This window comes from Strongylocentrotus purpuratus, unplaced genomic scaffold (assembly GCF_000002235.5).
Source record: "Strongylocentrotus purpuratus isolate Spur 01 unplaced genomic scaffold, Spur_5.0 spur5_scaffold_4, whole genome shotgun sequence".
Taxonomy (NCBI): domain Eukaryota; kingdom Metazoa; phylum Echinodermata; class Echinoidea; order Camarodonta; family Strongylocentrotidae; genus Strongylocentrotus; species Strongylocentrotus purpuratus.
Genome location: NW_022145610.1, coordinates 22,544,004 through 22,561,188, shown reverse-complemented (window position 1 = coordinate 22,561,188; position 17,185 = coordinate 22,544,004). Strand labels below are relative to the sequence as shown.

Sequence of the window (17,185 nt, the reverse complement as noted above, 5' to 3'; positions counted from 1 at the left end):
TTTCAAATTTCACTAATTGGCGGAGAGTCCAGGGAGCAGAGCCCCCGGAAGCTCAGGGGTTTTAAGTATTTAATTACGGTTAGATGAGCATCCATGGGCCCTCTTTAAGGCCATTGATGTGGTCCAGGGGGCAGAGCCCCCGTAAGCTCAGGGGTTTTAGTCTATTTAATTATGGTCAGATGAGCATCCAGGGGCAGCTTTAGGGACCCCTGCCTTGACGGGGTTCGGGGGCGGAGCCCCCGTAAGCTCTGGGGGTTTTAGGCATTTAATTACGGTCAGATGGGCATATTTTGATACCTCATTTGTGACATTGGCAGGTCACTTATTTTTTTTCTCTTTCTTTCTTTTACTCTGTAACATACTTTTTCAAAAAGTGAGGGGGGCTCGAGCCCAGCCGTTTTGCAGACCATGACATAAAGGCTTCTAAATAAGCATATTTTTTGCCTGACTGTAAATTTGGGAATTTTTAATTTTCCAACAAACGCATAAAAAGTATGACTTACAAAAAATAGAGAAAAAAAACACCCAGAAAATCATGTCAATTCAGCAACATTTATAAATTACTGGTATCGAATTAGAAATACCTCCCCCCCCCCCCCCATCAGTACGCCAGCGTTCAGGGGCTCATGTCTTTTCACCCCTATAACAACAAAAAAACAGACACGCTTTCCAATTCTCTCACAATATGTCCACGATATGTCTCTCACAATATGTCCACGATATGTCTCTCAAAATATGTCCACGATATGTCTCTCACAATATGTCCACGATATGTCTCTCAAAATATGTCCACGATATGTCTCTCACAATATGTTCACGATATGCGCTTATCGCTATTATAAAAACCTCCATTGATACATGTGGCATGCGCAATGTTTAGGAAATTTAATTCCTGTTTATACCTTTCCTTTTCTTTGAATGGAATTTTATATGTGATTTAATTCAGATTTTTATTAGAGTTATGTTCTTTTGGTTAACAATACAAACCATCTTTACTCCTTTACTGTTTTTTTTTTGTTTTGTTTTGTTTTTTGTTGTTTTGTTTTGTTTTGTTTTTTGTTTTTTGGCCCCCCCCCCCACTTCCGGCGCCTATGAGTTGAAGTGTTGTTGATTGTTGTGGTGGTGATTGTGGTAGTGATGAACGTACTGGGAATGGTCATGATGATGATGGTGGTGATGGTGGTGGTGGTGATGGTGGTGATGGTGATGGTGGTGGTGGTGGTGGTGGTGGTGATGTTGATAGTGGTAGTTGTGTTAAAAATGGTGGTAGTTGAAGTGGTGTTGATTGTTGTGGTGGTGATGGTGGTAGTGATGAAAGTGAACGTAGTGGGAATGGTCATGATGATGATGGTGGTTGTGGTTGTGGTGATGATGGTGATGGTGTTGATCGCGATGGTGGTGGTGGTGGTGATGGTGGTGATGGTGGTGATCGTGATGGTGGGAGTGGTGGTGGTGGTGGTGATGGTGCTACTGCTGCTTCTGGTCCTGATGGTGGTGCTGGTGGCCTGAAGAAGTAGGCCTTCATGTAAATTTCACTCTTTTCTATTGTTCACTTATATTATTATCTTAATCCTGTCTCATTAATAAACGTTACTATGTGTGTGATTCTGTTTAAATAACCAGGGGCATCATCGAGCTGCGATAACATCAATCCGATTGATTTTGCGGAAATCACGTATGATGAACCGGAGGGGTTAGCATCCCACCCTGACGGGACGGTTGCGAATATTGGGTGTGGTGTCTTTTATCAGATCGTGCCCACGGATTTTGAGAGAACAACATGCACCAATGGATCGTGGACAGAACCGTTGCCCCGATGCAGACATATTCGTAAGTAGATCATGGAAGTCTGGACGTGGGCGTGGTCCCCGTTGCGGACGTGTTAGTAAGTATTCTTGGTTGCATCAAGTTACCCTGGACAAGGGCGTGGCTCAATTATGTTGTAGATTCATTATTGCAGGAGATGTCATGTCCGTCATTCGAACTACCGTATATTGTCAAGGCTCAGGTACAGATAATTATGTTGGTAAAGTATAAGTAAGAATGAGGAAGTTTTGTAAGGGCTCAAACCAGGTGTGAAATGTGCATCTTAAATCACGGTAAATATATATATATATATATATATATATATATATATATATATATATATATAAATAATAATTAAAATAAAAATCGTTGAGAGTTCTCTTCTTCACTATGACCGATTTCAATTTCATTTATTCAGATAGTTATATGCAAATTCGTTTGATTTCATTTCGTTTTGATTTCACAAACCATGATTAAAAAACAAGTTATGATTATAACATAATTTGGTGGTATAGAACGTAGGAAATTGCTTAAAACAATAAAGTAATTCATAAAATATTGGTAAAATAAATATTTGGGGGTAAATAAAATTGTGTTATACAATATAAATGGTTTGCGAGGCACACCTAAAAAGGCATAGACGCATGTAGGCAAGGTAGCCCTTGTAAAAACAGATGATGGTAAATAAATAAAAAAGAAGAACGCAATTCAGGTTAGAGCGTTAATATATTACCGGCTATTTTTTATTTATGTTTTTTTATTTATTGTCTTTTTCTTAAATCAGCGAGATACTGTCAACGTCATGTAGCCCTGGTCGAGAGCTACGGACGGGATTGTCAGACCCCATGCAGGCAGCGTCCTAATGGGGGTTGTCCTCCAAACAAGCGATGTCACTGCGATGGGGTTTGTGGATGGAGTTGTATTTCAATTTGTAAGTACGGACTGCTTCACGTCAATATCTAAACAAATCGTCCAAAACTATTTGAAATGCATGTCACTAAAAAGAGAACAATATGGCTATAATATATTATTTACAATAAATGAAATTCGGAGCATACTATCAGAACTACCTTTACAGTAATTAAAACAAAATTTATATATAACATTTGAAAAATGACGTTGTCATAATGTGGCACGAAAGAATTATACTCCAATGTTGTTTATAAAATCGGGTCTTTGCTTTGTTTCCGTCAAAACAGTAGGCATTCTCCGCTGTCATACATTGGTTCACAGACCTGCATCAATCCAAATACCTGAGTTGTATTAATTTTGTTAAAGTTGATTTTAAGAAAATAAAGATTAGCCTACATATGAATACATGCTTTTAAGCACGGCGAGGGGGTCGGGAAACGAATGGCGAGTGGGGAGAGGAAAGAGAGGGGGTAAAAGAATGACAGGGAGATGGCCGGGGAAATAAACACCTTCCCCAATTCTTAGCCATGTTCTCTTGCATTTCAAGAACGACCTTGCCCTCACCCTTCCATGACACGGACCCAAGCTATACGCCACTGCTTTGAAGTACAGGAAATACTCGGTTATGATATACATGTACATCTCTATTATTCAACCTGTAATAATTCATTTATAAAATGATATTTTTTAACTCTTTTCCAGACGAGGACAATTTCTGCCCAGAAGTGGCTCACCAAGCAGGTCTTTTGGTGACCTACGACACCCCTGAACGGCGATTCAATGGCTACGCCAATTTCTCTTGTGGTGAGGGTTACATTTATCATTCTGGGAGCAGCAGGCTACGGTGTATGAGCAACAGACAGTGGGGCGGAGGAAACGAATTTTTGTGCATCCCAAACGGTAAGGACCATTCCGAATTCATGTTTCAAGTTAAAGAGAAGGTTGAGTTCTGTGAAAAGTTACAAATAGTTTGTGAGCGTTGTTCATTCTTTGTATATTAGTGTGGACGAATATCGTACAGAAAATGCCCACTGAAAATGATGGGGTCTTGTTCCTAAATGTTGCGCACCGATCAAAGCCAAAATATTAAACTCATAATAATGTCATACCCTAGATAAGGGTTTAAATATTATTGGGATTTAGATGCAGGGAAATGATTCGGGCACCTCGCTGGCATATTTTTTCTTCTGAATAGCTGCAAACTTCTGTAAAACTCGTTTCTAAAGCCTCGGTCACAAAGAATATTACGAAATGCTACAAACGCTGTACGAATGATTTTCAGACCATTTCGCTGTACGAAGGCCGTACGAAGCCTCTCACGTAAACCACGTAGTCTGTAATTGTATAACTATATCATCTCCGCAATTTATGGAAGATTCGTAGATTCACTGATTTTAAGACATGTCACCATGCTGTCCGAGCTCTAAGTTCTTTCTAGGTTGATTATTGCAAAAGTCACTGTTTTGTGTGCTAGAGATAGAAGGAAAATCGAAATTTTCCAGAATCGTGCCGCTAAATCAATCTTCTTTGGTCTTGAGTCTAGAACACTGGGTACCTCTCCAACAACGTATTCTGTTTGAATAAATGTTTGTATGCTTTCAAAATACTCGATCACTGATTTAAGTAGACCGAGTAAAATTCGGTCTATGATTTAAGGCACCTGAATATCTTAATGACACCCTCCAAATATATACACTATCTCGTAATCTACGCTCAGCAACCGACACATATAACTTATCATTCCCAAATATAGACTCTTAACAGCTGAAAAACGTTTTGCAGTAGCTGCATCAAAGACTTGGAACAGCATCCCTCTTTCCATAAGGGAGATTACCTGTCTTGCCACCTTCAAAAGATCCCTCAAAACTTTTCCTGCCCCAGTGATCCTCTTTTCATATATATTTGTAAGCGCTGTGGTAATTATTGTATTTAGCGCTCCTAAATATTAGATATTATTATTATTATTATTATTATTATTATTATTATTATTAAAAAGTTGGCTGGCCCGAAGATGGTCGTGGGTTCGATCCTCGACCCATCACAGAACCTCGATAATCCTATTCACATTGCTTTCGCGCAGGTGTTTGTGCCCCATATTGCGACCCCCTACCCCCGCCTCTGACACGCCCCCTTTATCTGCCTCTGTCTCTCTCTGTTTCTATCTCTCTGTCTCTCTGTCTCTCTCTCTCTCTCTCTCTGTGTCTCTCTCTCTGTACGTCTCCCTGAAAAAAGGCGTCCCTCGCGGGGTTCTTACCGCGTACCGGTCGCGGTGGGGGAGGGGGGGGGGGTTATTGGGTGCTATATAGTCGTGCATACTGCACTGGCGCTGGTTCTGTTGCTTTTAACACGTCGCGACCAACACTGTTAGGTTACATACTTCTGAGTTCTACTTCTATAGCTTTTGACACAGAAATCCGTCTGCTGCTATATAGCTTGGATCTAGCAGGGTTTGTGAGTTAAACACCTCCCTGGATCTAGCAAATTCACTCGATCTCTGGTGGTATAAGATTTTAAAAATCCCACACATAGAGTGCATCAATTTTGTCTTTCGGCACGCTCTCAATTGAAACATCGTCGTACCGGTAATTAATCTCAGCTGAATATATTCCCGAACGAAAAAAGATCGACTTTTCGGTCTAATTTACAGGTAACCATTTATGATTAAGGAGTGTATTAGTTAGCGATCCACACAGGAAGTAGGCTTCGTGAACTAAAAGAAACTGCAACGTGAAATATTTTAGGAATCTTTTTGTTTCAGTCGTCTGCAGAGATCCACCCAGCGCAGAACACGCCTCGCTGCAGCCAAGCGGGAAGCAATATTTCCTACCCGGTGACACCCGCTCATATACATGCAATCTCGGCTACATAATCCGTGGAAGTCGGGACATTACTTGTGGCGACGACTATGGGTGGTCGGAACCAGACTTCACCTGCAGGCGTAAGTAGGCCTATCAACGTTATGGATGGGTTTTAAATTATTATTTTTTGAAAATGTGTAAAAAGATGCTCTGGTCAAACATTTGTGTTGGTTGCAATCATTATAAAGCCACTTTCGACAGGTTTTAGGGGGAGCAGCTACAGGTTACATGCAAACTGGAGTCCCCTCCAAACATGGTTTTCATGATTTGGGGGCCGGGGGGGGGGGGGGGGGGGGGGTGTCCACTGTCCAGTCAGAATATATCACTTTACAGATGCATGATGACAGGTTTTCCAAGTAATTGGGATATTCTACAAAGACTACAATTGAATCGGTACAAATATATTTTCAATTAGTGCTGTAGTCAAACGTGTAACCTTCCGGTATCCAACCGCCCATGGCACTATCCATTTTCAATTGGACGGTTTCGTTTTCCCTTTTGTTTAACCCAGTCAGAAAATATCACTTTACAGATGCATGATGACAGGTTTTCCAAGTAATTGGGATATTCTACAAAGACTACAATTGAATCGGTACAAATATATTTTTCAATTAGTGCTGTAGTCAAACGTTTAACCTTCCGGTATCCAACCGCCCATGGCACTATCCATTTGATATTTGATATTTCCATATGAAATTCCATACATTGAGATTGTTATCATAATATCTCAAGAACCACTGGAGATTTAAACTTCAAACTTAGTGATAGTGTGTATCACTATAGGAAAACAATCTGATTACATTTTGGAGCACGTAGGTCAAAGGTCAAGGGTCATAGAGGTCAACTTATGAAATTCCATACATTGAGATTGTTATGATATCTCAAGAACCACTGGAGATGTAAAAACTTCAAACTTAAGGATAGTATGTATCACCATAGGAAGACGATCTGAATAGATTTTGGAGCACGTAGGTCAAAGGTCAAGGGTCACAGAGGTCAACTTATGAAATTCCATACATTGAGATTGTTATCATAATATCTCAAGAACCACTGGAGATTTAAACTTCAAACTTAATGATAGTGTGTATCACCATAGGAAGACAATCTGATTAGATTTTGGAGCACGTAGGTCAAAGGTCAAGGGTCACAGAGGTCAACTTATGAAATTCCATACATTGAGATCGTTATCGCGATATCTCAAGAACCACTGGAGAATTTTCACTTCAAACTTAATGATAGTATGTATCACCATATCATAATATCTCAAGAACCACTGGAGATTTAAACTTCAAACTTAATGATAGTGTGTATCACCATAGGAAGACAATCTGATTAGATTTTGGAGCACGTAGGTCAAAGGTCAAGGGTCACAGAGGTCAACTTATGAAATTCCATACATTGAGATTGTTATCATGATATCTCAAGAACCACTGGAGATTTAAACTCCAAACTTGTTTTAAATTGCTCTATGGCGGAGGCATCATTTTCGACTGCGCGCAGTCAAAATTCCATCTAGTTTTGGTTGTTTTTTGTAATTTTTATTTATATATATATATATATATATATATATATATAAATATTTTTTTTAAAGTTCTGATTTATGCCCCCCACCTGGCACTATGCCTGGCAATGACTCCCAGCTCAGTAATCGGGGTGTTGACTCACCACTCGGAAACTAGAACAACACTCCAATTTGTCTGTCATCTTGGTTTGAAAGTAATCTTTGTAATAGATCTCAATATGTAGTTTATATTAATAATTCCTCCAATTTTTCTTCTATTACACATGGCGTACCACAAGGTTCTATCCTAAGTCCTCTACTATTTTTAATTTACATTAATGATCTTACACATTCTTCTAAAAAAGGACATTGTTACTATTTGTGACAATTTAACACGATCTGGCTTGCTGCAGACAGAGTCGGCAAAAAAAACAACCCCAAAAACGTCCGGTTTTGACTGGCGGTTAAACGGAATTGGAGATATCCGTGATTTTCAATTATACCATAAACGTCCACACTATGTTTGTATTTGTTACTTTAACTGTTGCAGGTCACAAAATTTTGGACTGTAAAGTGTAAAAATATTGATTTTGTAGTTGTAAACTGAAAATCTCCATAATCATAACATGTTATATCATTATTACTTTTATTTTTATGTAATTATTTACTTTGGGTACAGCTCGCCCCTGCACCTACCCTGGTAGAATATCTAACGCTGATCTCACGACTCAACTATTCCAGTTTAAAGAACGGGCAATATACGTTTGTAGGGAGGGGTATGAGAACCCGCCCTACACCCTGCCCTATAGGACCTGTCAAGCGAATGGCCAATGGACTCAAATCTTACCAATTTGTGAACGTGAGTAGTATCTTGTACATAATTTCTATACATTTACGAATGGAAATCAATTTTACTCTAGCTCTTTTCACCCTTTGGTGGATGTTGGTCACTGAGAAGATCTTGTCAGCTACAAGCCAGTTGGGCATTGAAGGGTGATTCAACCCTTGTAATGAGTTAACCTCAAATTGGCAGTTTGTCATGGATATATATATAGTTCTGCCATTTGTTGTTTTAAAAAAAATCAGTAATTTCTGTTTGTTTCAGCTCCCAAGTGAATTCACCCTTGGGGCACTATACTTAAAATGTTTTATTATAGGTCCTCCGAAAAGGAAGACATACATTTTTTTTAAATTGAAATTTTAGTCACTTTGTGTGTTCTGTTTTGGGACAAATGGGAAAGTTGTCTGCCAATACATTACTGATTCAGCCAATTTGAGGAGCCTCTACATTTAGTGATTGCAACTTTAAAAATTCATAGTGTTTTGACTGTTCTGACATTACATTGGATGGATAATAAAATTGTACTAATGCCTCCAAAAATTATGTGAATTATTTGCTCCCAGGCAAATGCCCAGGCTTTTTTGGTCAAAATTGTTTGGGTTAGGGATTGGGTTTTAGGTTAGGTTTAGGTCAAAGGTGATGGTTAGGGTTAGGTATAGTGACTGTGTGCTTGAGAATAAGGTTAGTGTAGGAAATTACTATAAATCAAATATTGCAGGAGCAATGGTTGCACAGCCAAACTGTTGATGAGGGTGCTGCTTGCAATTGATAATCAGCCCCATCGCGAATAGACCATTTTACTTATATTCAAATTTCATGCATTCTGTTTAAAGAAAAGTTGTTCTTTGACAACCCGCAAACTTGCCTGAGGCGTGCCAAACATAGCAACAAGTAATGTATGCAGACTGGATTCCAAGTGTTGTAGTTTATTAATTAATAACAGGTTGATGGAATACCTTAATTGTCACTAGGTCCCCGGGAAAAAAACATCCATAAATTTGAATACATGTTAGTAAACCGTTCTATTGAATAGATATATTGGGCGTCTAAGTTGCCCAAAGTGAAATTGAGATGATAAATCGGTGTGTAAATTTTACAAAATGATCAGTTGCTCAACAGGGAAAATAAATGTCTGGTCATGCACATATATCTACTCTCATACTCTTTTCACACTGGTTTTGCTTAACCCCGTACTTTGCTTAGCCCCGTACTATCCTTAACCCCGGACTAACTTTTTTGGCTTTTCACACACGCTGTTTTTAGTCCCGTACTAGCGCCTATTCCAAAATAAGAAAATTCACGCTGTTCTCACTGCAATTCGTTAGCCGCGTACTAGTGAATATATGATTTGACAGTGGGCTCCTTACTGCCAGCTGCGATACGCTCTATTGCGTAGTACCGGACTATTTTTCGTTTCTGTTCTCATTCATTTGCTTGGTACCGCGATTGCGGTGTTATCAGGAGTTAGCACCACAATTGTGGGGTTAGCCCTGCTATTTTGCAGATCCAGCTAACCCCGTACTATAGGTGGGGCTAGCCCACTTTGGTAAATACGAGTCTGAACAGAAAGTGGAATAAGCTTATAACCCGGACTATAGGTGGGGTTAAGACCCCCCCCCCCCTTAACCCCACCTATAGTACGGGGTTAAGCAAAATTTTGCCAGTGTGAAAACGGTATAAGGTAATCATTTGATTATGATCTACCACATTATTGTATAATTAATAAAATCAACCAGTCCTTTCCAACTTATCTTCACAGCTATTCAGTGTCCAGCAATCCTTGACATTGCTAATGGGAATGTGGATAGCCGTGGCAATGATTTTGATAGTCAAATCTATTTTACGTGTAATGACGGGTACCGCCTTGATGGAACAGCGCGACGGGTTTGTCAAGGAGACAAAACTTGGAGTGGACAAGAGGCTGTTTGTACAGGTATGAAAATCTAGGACTTATGTTATGATGCCCCTTTACATCATACAAATACTGCATGCTGCCATGCTCCGACATATATTATAACAAAATCATTATTTGTATGAAGGATTTCTAGCCAAGCAGAAATATCAGCATATCTTGTGCTTTGAGCAAAGTACCAGGATGGCAGTGCAACTTTCATACAGTATGCAACCCTTGCAAAATACTTGCGTAAGGACAATTTTTTTTCTCTCTGCATGTTTAATGTGCAAGTTAATGCAAAAACATAAGGATGTAATAGTGAAATTAAAGTACTAGGTTTCATAAAATGAATAATATTCTATCCCTTATCGTAAGATTGTTGCATTAGGAATGTACACAACAAGAAAAAGAAAAGTTTTACTATAAAAGACGTTTCCTGCTGACTACATCGGAATAGTTCATTTTTTTATTGCTGACGTCACGCATAGTCCACTTTTTCCCTAGGGAAAAATTGAACTATGCGTTTTCCCAGCGAGCGTACAGGATTCAAGCCATGCAATTGATGCTGTGCGATAACTGCACTACAGTAATAGCACAAGCTAAACATATTTACATCCTTCAATGTTTCATTTGATCCATGCAATTTTCTTTCATTTCTTTTCAATCTGAATGTAAGATGTGAATGTGAGTATAAGGTTCATGTTATTACAGAAGTGTAGGAATAATACAGATGGAAGGGACATAAAACAAATATAAATTGACTCATTCTCGGAACAAGCTAAAACTATTCGCACTCAGGAACATCATTGGTACTTTTCTCTGTCGGGTAAAATAGTACTAGTTGATGTTCCTTCGATGCGAATAGTTTCAGCTAGATCCTCGAGTGTCATTGTATATTTGTATAATATTGAATGGATTTTCTTTCGGGTTTATCCCACTCGCTTTGGGAATATTTTGTGCTGACTCCTGAAAAAGACTCAATAGTTCATGGGATATACCCTTGTTTCCCACTCGAGGCCATTCCATGTTATATATGAACCAACAAATGCTGATATTCGCGAGTAATGTTATATTTCACCGAAATAGAAATATAATGGCACAAAGAAAATTCTGACTTGGTGGTGAATATACATATTGAACAAAAAAAAAGCATGCAATATTTGTTATAAAAACATAGGGTATTTGCGATCTTATCCATAGCTCCTTTGGAGTATAGGCCCTCTTGAATACATTCAGGTTGCCTTCACAAGTTCACATCAGGGCCCAGTCTTACAAAGGGTTGATATCAATCGCAACTTAAGAGATAAGAGACTGCAAACTTGCGATTGATTAGAGGACTTTCGATTGATTTGGATCAATCACAACTCTATGTATTAAAGACAGGGCCCAGATGCACATGGTTAAGTCAATGCAAACAATTGTTATGCACAGGGAAGGGAGGCACGTTGTCTAAGTCACTTTTGTATGCATTTTACTTTGCAAAACATTTCTGATAAATTGCACGCTCATGCACATAGTTAGTTGTTGTTGTTGAGTGTCACGTCACATGTTTTTAACCAATAGGATACTCACTATTAAACAAAATTAGCTCTACTTTACATCACAAATCATATTGTACATTTGAAATGGCATTAAAGGCAGGTTTAACAATGGTCAGAAGCCTGTCTTTCCAAAATGCTGTGAAGCTTGAAGTGTCTGATCCAGATTTGAAATTCAACAGGAATTTAATGTTACTGTACTTCCTACAGAAATCATCTGTGAAGACCTAGGAGTCCCGGTGAATGGCTACATGGCAAACGAAAAGCAGGTGTACCATCTAGATGACGTGGTCTACTATCACTGCAATAGGGGAAAGACATTGGATGGAAGTATACTCAACTCTTGCACAGAGTCAGGAGAGTGGCGATACCCGGTGCCCATATGTGGTGGTCAGTATACCGGGTGGATAGTCGATTTTGATTTGATTTGTTATATTGTCCACATTAAATGGAAATTATTTTTTCACATGGTTTACAAGGTATATACAGTACATAAAGTATAGGTCAATTGATTATGCGATGAATAAAATCATTATCCCCACTGAACATGTATAGTATGTGATCGGAATAAGACATTTCATGACCAAGTTGAGCTGAAATGCTCATGAAGTGTTGACATACTTCAAGTATTAAACACCTGCCAATGGGTGGTATTCTGAGATACTATCTCAGTAAGATGAAATACCCCTAATATCATTTTAGCAAGATTTTATCACACATTTGTGATGCGATAACCAGTATGAAATGTTTTTTGAGATTTTACTCTCATTTTATTCTGCCAATAGAATCAATCTCTGCCAAGTCCAACTAAAAGTCAATCTTAGTCTTTGTGAAACACTCCCCAGAAGTGCTCTCATTTTATATTGGGCTGCATAGCAGACTCCAATTCCATGCTTGTACAAAGCATATTCATATGTATTCAAATATATTCATAAATATTCATCTATTAAAATATGTTCAGATATATTTAAATATGTTCAGATATATTCAAATACGTTCAGATATATTCAAATATGTTCAGATATATTCAATTATGTTCAGATATATTCAAATATGTTCGGATATATTTAAATATATTCAGATATATTCAAATATATTCAAATTTCAAATATATTCAAATATATTTAGATATATTGAAATGAAACAGAAAGATACTGTAACCAATAGAGACTGAAGAATGGAAGAACCCAGAAAATGGAAGAACCCAGATTGAAAGATGGACCAATGAGGATTAAATGGGACGAGGGTGATTCAGGAGCAATATCCTGAATAATACCAATTAATAATAAACGATAGAGTCAAGGGCTGGGTGAGGATGATGAAAAGAAAATGGAAATGAGGTAGAGGGCATGAGTAGCTAGACTAGAGGAAAACAATTTAAAGAACTAAAAATAATAAATTTAGCCTCTTACAATAGATTACTGTGAGTACTCCCGGCAAAGTTGACACCATTTGGCTAGTCATCCTATAACGGGTACAGTGAAACCTGTATACAAAGACCGCTCAAGAGAGACAAGAAAAGTCTTTATAGGCAGGTGGTCTTTCTGTACTGGTTTCTTTACTACAGGTTTCAATAAGAAATGATTTTCACAAGAAATTTAAAAGAAAGTGGTCTTTATAGACAGGTGGTCATTCTATACATGTTGCTAAAACAGGTTTGACTGTATTCTCTGATGTTCTATGATGAATCCCTTGGGACTAGAAAGGCACTGAATAATCTTAAATTACTGTATCAAATCCTTTGATGACATTTTTTTGTTCTTTCAGGACCTTGCATTGTTCCTCCTTATCCAAGAGATGGTTGGTGGCAAAATGCTAATGAATATCCACTAGGAACAAGTGTACCCCACAATACCAGACTGCAGTTGACATGTAGTAGCTGGCGATTCGATAAGAGACGAAGCAGTGTGAAATGTAATGATGGAGTGTGGTCTGATAGTGATGACGTACATCGCCTTTGTCAAGGAAGTAAGTTTTCTTCACTTGACTGCTTCATATTTACCAGCTATTTAATATGTATTTCAAACGGAAATCTCTCCCTCTCTCTTTCTATCTCTTTCTCTCTTATATATGTATATCTTTATGTTTCTGTTTTTTTTTCTTCATTTTTTCATGGAGAAAAACAAATCGTTATATTTCTATAAATAACATGTATATCTCTCAAATCTCAAATTGGTAAACTGGTATGTGTAATGGTATGTAGGATCCAGGACAGGTTTTGATACGACAAATCATTAGTTTTTATGTAGATATAGGATGCTAATATGTCACTGAAGTAAAGGGCTGTTCATATATATATATACAGTGGTAATCCACCCGCAGTGTAGTGTTAAAAAAAAGCATTTCATGCTTTATATTTTTGTATCATATGACACAGAAGAGTGAGTGTGCATAGGACTTTAGTTGCGCACAGTTACTTGCCATTCATGTAGTATCCTTTTAAAAAATATATTAAAAAATTGACATGTGACGGTTTCTCATGGCATGTGCCCGCCCCCCCCCACTCAGTGTTATTTAGGGTACGCATATGCGTGTTCCCAGCACCCCCCCCCTTTCAGCATAAGTCCGATGTGTAAAGTCAATACAGGTAGACCTTTTTCTTTTGTTATACCAGCCTTTTCAGCACCCCCCCCCCCTTTTCAGCATAAGTCTGGTGTGTAAAGTCAATACGGGTAGACCTTTTTATTTTGTTAAGAGCCAGAGATTTTGGGAACATGCATGCGGTCCCCTCCGTTCCCGGAGTGGGGGGGGGGGGGGGGGCTGGGGGCATGTGTGAACAAACCTTACATTTTGTCTTCACCTAATCCAGTAAAGAGATTGAAATTGAGCTTGATCAAGGTAAATTTTTTTGAAAGATTGTAAATGATCATTTTGATTGACTATGAAGGTACTTTATATGTACATTCACTCTTGCTATAAAACACAGAGACTTGAAAGCAAGTGGCATTCCATTCAAACTGGTTGCCTATGTGACGGATCCAGGGGGGGGGCAGCCCCCCCCCCTGTGTAAAAACACGTTATTTTACCTTTTTGGGAGATGGGCCCCCTCCCCTGGTGCTCAAGGGGGGTGCAATTTTTCAAATGTTTGAGGGCCCCCCAAAAAAAATTAGTGCTCACTACCCCCCTCCCCCCCCCCCCACTGAGCGCATTATCGGCCGGCTGTTTTGCCGCTAAACATTTTCTCACGAATTGGGCCCCCTCCCCTGCCGCCGGCTGGATCCGCCCCTGTGCCTAACACCCTTGTGTGTATGTGGCCAGAATCCCCTTTTCTTTTTTCCAGATGCCTCATGTTTGATATGCATTTGAAAAATATAGTTTTCAAATCCTAAATAAACTGTTCTAAGTAGTAGAGTTGGTGAAAGGGTTTGGACGAAGGATGGCTGTTGACAGAAAGATAAATAAATGTTATCGCCCTTCTTCCTAGGACTACCGGTAGGGGCGTCATTCTTGGAACAATTTTACAAAGTAGGGGAATACATCGGTCATATGTTTGGATATCATGATGATAAAGGTACCTAGACAAAGAATTAATGGAGTTATTACATGGCAGACTGTATAGCAGTTCAGAATTTTCAAGTCTTAATTAATCAGCTTTGCCTCCCTAGATTGGCACCATTTATTCTTATCTTTCACTTTGACATAGTTTCAAGCAAATTAAAAAAAAAATTGTATTGAATTATGAACCAATGTGAATAGAAATTCACAAAAAAGTAACATAATTGCCAATTTTAACAAGATAATGGTGATTATAAATTCTACTCCATACTAACAGTTTAGAGACTTAAATTGTTCTAATTTATAAATGGCAAGCACACTGTACTGCTACAGAAATAGAATAGAAGTTTTCAGTGATGTTTGTTCTTTCTGCTCTTGTATTGTCTGTAGTTGAAAGCATTTGTATCAAAAGATTTACAAAAACATCACTAAAAGGTGATGCTGAACTGCAGTGGATTCAGAGGCTTTATTTGAGAGGGGAACACTTTGCCCACATGAAATCTCCTAAAAGGCTGCACAGTCCGCCTGAACAGACTTATGAGTGTTAGTGTGCAAGCGTATACATATAGTCTAGTGTCTTGACTAAATATCATCCCCAATAGACAACTAGCCCTTGGATGTTTACTGATGGACAACTAACCATTAACCCCAACCCCTAAACCCTAACAACTACCTCTACCCCCATTGTCAGACAAATACATATACCACTTCCTCTAGCAGTTCACTCATGGACAACTAGCTTTCCAGGTCCCTTAATTTGGACAAATACCCCCTTACAAAATTACATTATAGTAATAACCTCTCTGACAACAGCCAAGGACCAAGGTGATAATTTCTTAGGGTCATGCAGTTGTCCGTTGGTAGTTGTCCTGGGTCCTGGGAAGTAGTTGGGGGTAACTGTTCGGGGGATACCGGTAATTTTCCACTGACTTATCGGTAGCAGTCTAGGAGATTCATTTATCAGAAGAAAGCTTACTATTCTCACACAGAATGAATCCTACTCAAGCACAAAGACACTTCATAAACCTTCTTTTGAGATATATTGATAAACTAACAAATTCCTGCTGGAAATCATATTTACTTTAATACATCTCATATTTCCACATGACATATCTTGTCATTACTTTGCTATTATTTTATTATCATTACTATTGAATATTACTCGCTAATAGTTTATGAACTTTATTTTATTGTTTTCCAAAGCTCCATGCGGAGTGAGGTGGTCCATTGATGTGGCGTTGAACATTACATATGATCCACCCATCTCTGATGAAGATCGGTTCAACCACCGTATTCAACATGACACCAGAGTACATTATGACTGTGCATGGGGCTATCGCCTGCAAGGGGTGACTGAGTCAAGATGCGAGCAAGGAAGATATAACAATAATATCCCCAGATGCGAGCTAGGTAAGATAAAGATAATCTGCAAAATCCTTCTTAGATTACTGTTGAACATGTTGGCATTGAGGGAGGACATTCTCTAGTTACGATATTAAACAAAGTAATGGTTAGTATGGCATGTCTTTTCATTGTAAAAGAGGGTTAGAATCTATTGGAAGAAAAATAATTAAACTAGATGGAATTTTGACTGCGCGCAGTCGAAAATGATGCCTCCGCCATAGAGCAATTTTAAAAACTCAAGTTTGATTGTAATCCATCTGTCGGTTTTAATGATAATGCACTAACAAGCTATTTATATGCATACATAATGAGCCCCATGGGCTTTGACCTGATGACCCTAAAATCTAATCAGTTCATTGGCTCTGCAAGATACATATATATATATACATGGCTTGAGTTTGATAGTAATCTGTCTATTGGTTCTCATGATAATGCGATCACAAGCTATTTGTGCATACATAATGAGCCCTGTGACTTTTGACCTAGTGACCCCAAAATCTAATCAGTTCATTGGCTCTGCAAGATACATACATGACCCAAGTTTGACAGGAATCTATCGATCGGTTCTTGAGATAATGCGATCACAAGCTATTTTTGAAAACATAATGAGCCCTGTGACCTTTGACCTTGAACCTCGTGACCCCAAAATCCAATCAGCTCATTGGCTCTGTAAGATACATACATGACCTGAGTTTGGCAGGAATCCATCAACCCGTTCTTGAGATAACGCGATCACAAGGTATTTTTGCATACATAATGAGCCCTGTGACCTTTGACCTTCAACCTTGTGACCCCAAAATCTATTCAGTTCATTGACTCTGTAAGATACATACATGACCTGAGTTTGGCAGAAATCCATCAACCGGTTCTTGAGATAACGCGATCACGAGCTATTTTTGCATACATAATGAGCCCTGTGACCTTTGACCTTCAACC

The 17,185-nt window shown here is 38.6% G+C and overlaps 1 protein-coding gene across 1 annotated transcript in view; it reads left to right on the top strand.

Annotated features, from left to right (window-relative positions):
- Positions 1 to 17,185, top strand: part of LOC100892785 (sushi, von Willebrand factor type A, EGF and pentraxin domain-containing protein 1) — a 48,110-nt gene that overhangs the window by 2,231 nt on the left and 28,694 nt on the right. The window contains exons 2-10 of the mRNA XM_030997438.1: positions 1,624 to 1,830; positions 2,591 to 2,737; positions 3,421 to 3,618; positions 5,477 to 5,656; positions 7,757 to 7,936; positions 9,678 to 9,851; positions 11,561 to 11,740; positions 13,118 to 13,318; positions 16,049 to 16,255. Coding sequence (XP_030853298.1) covers positions 1,624 to 1,830; positions 2,591 to 2,737; positions 3,421 to 3,618; positions 5,477 to 5,656; positions 7,757 to 7,936; positions 9,678 to 9,851; positions 11,561 to 11,740; positions 13,118 to 13,318; positions 16,049 to 16,255 — 1,674 coding nt within the window. The remainder of the gene's footprint in view (positions 1 to 1,623; positions 1,831 to 2,590; positions 2,738 to 3,420; positions 3,619 to 5,476; positions 5,657 to 7,756; positions 7,937 to 9,677; positions 9,852 to 11,560; positions 11,741 to 13,117; positions 13,319 to 16,048; positions 16,256 to 17,185) is intronic.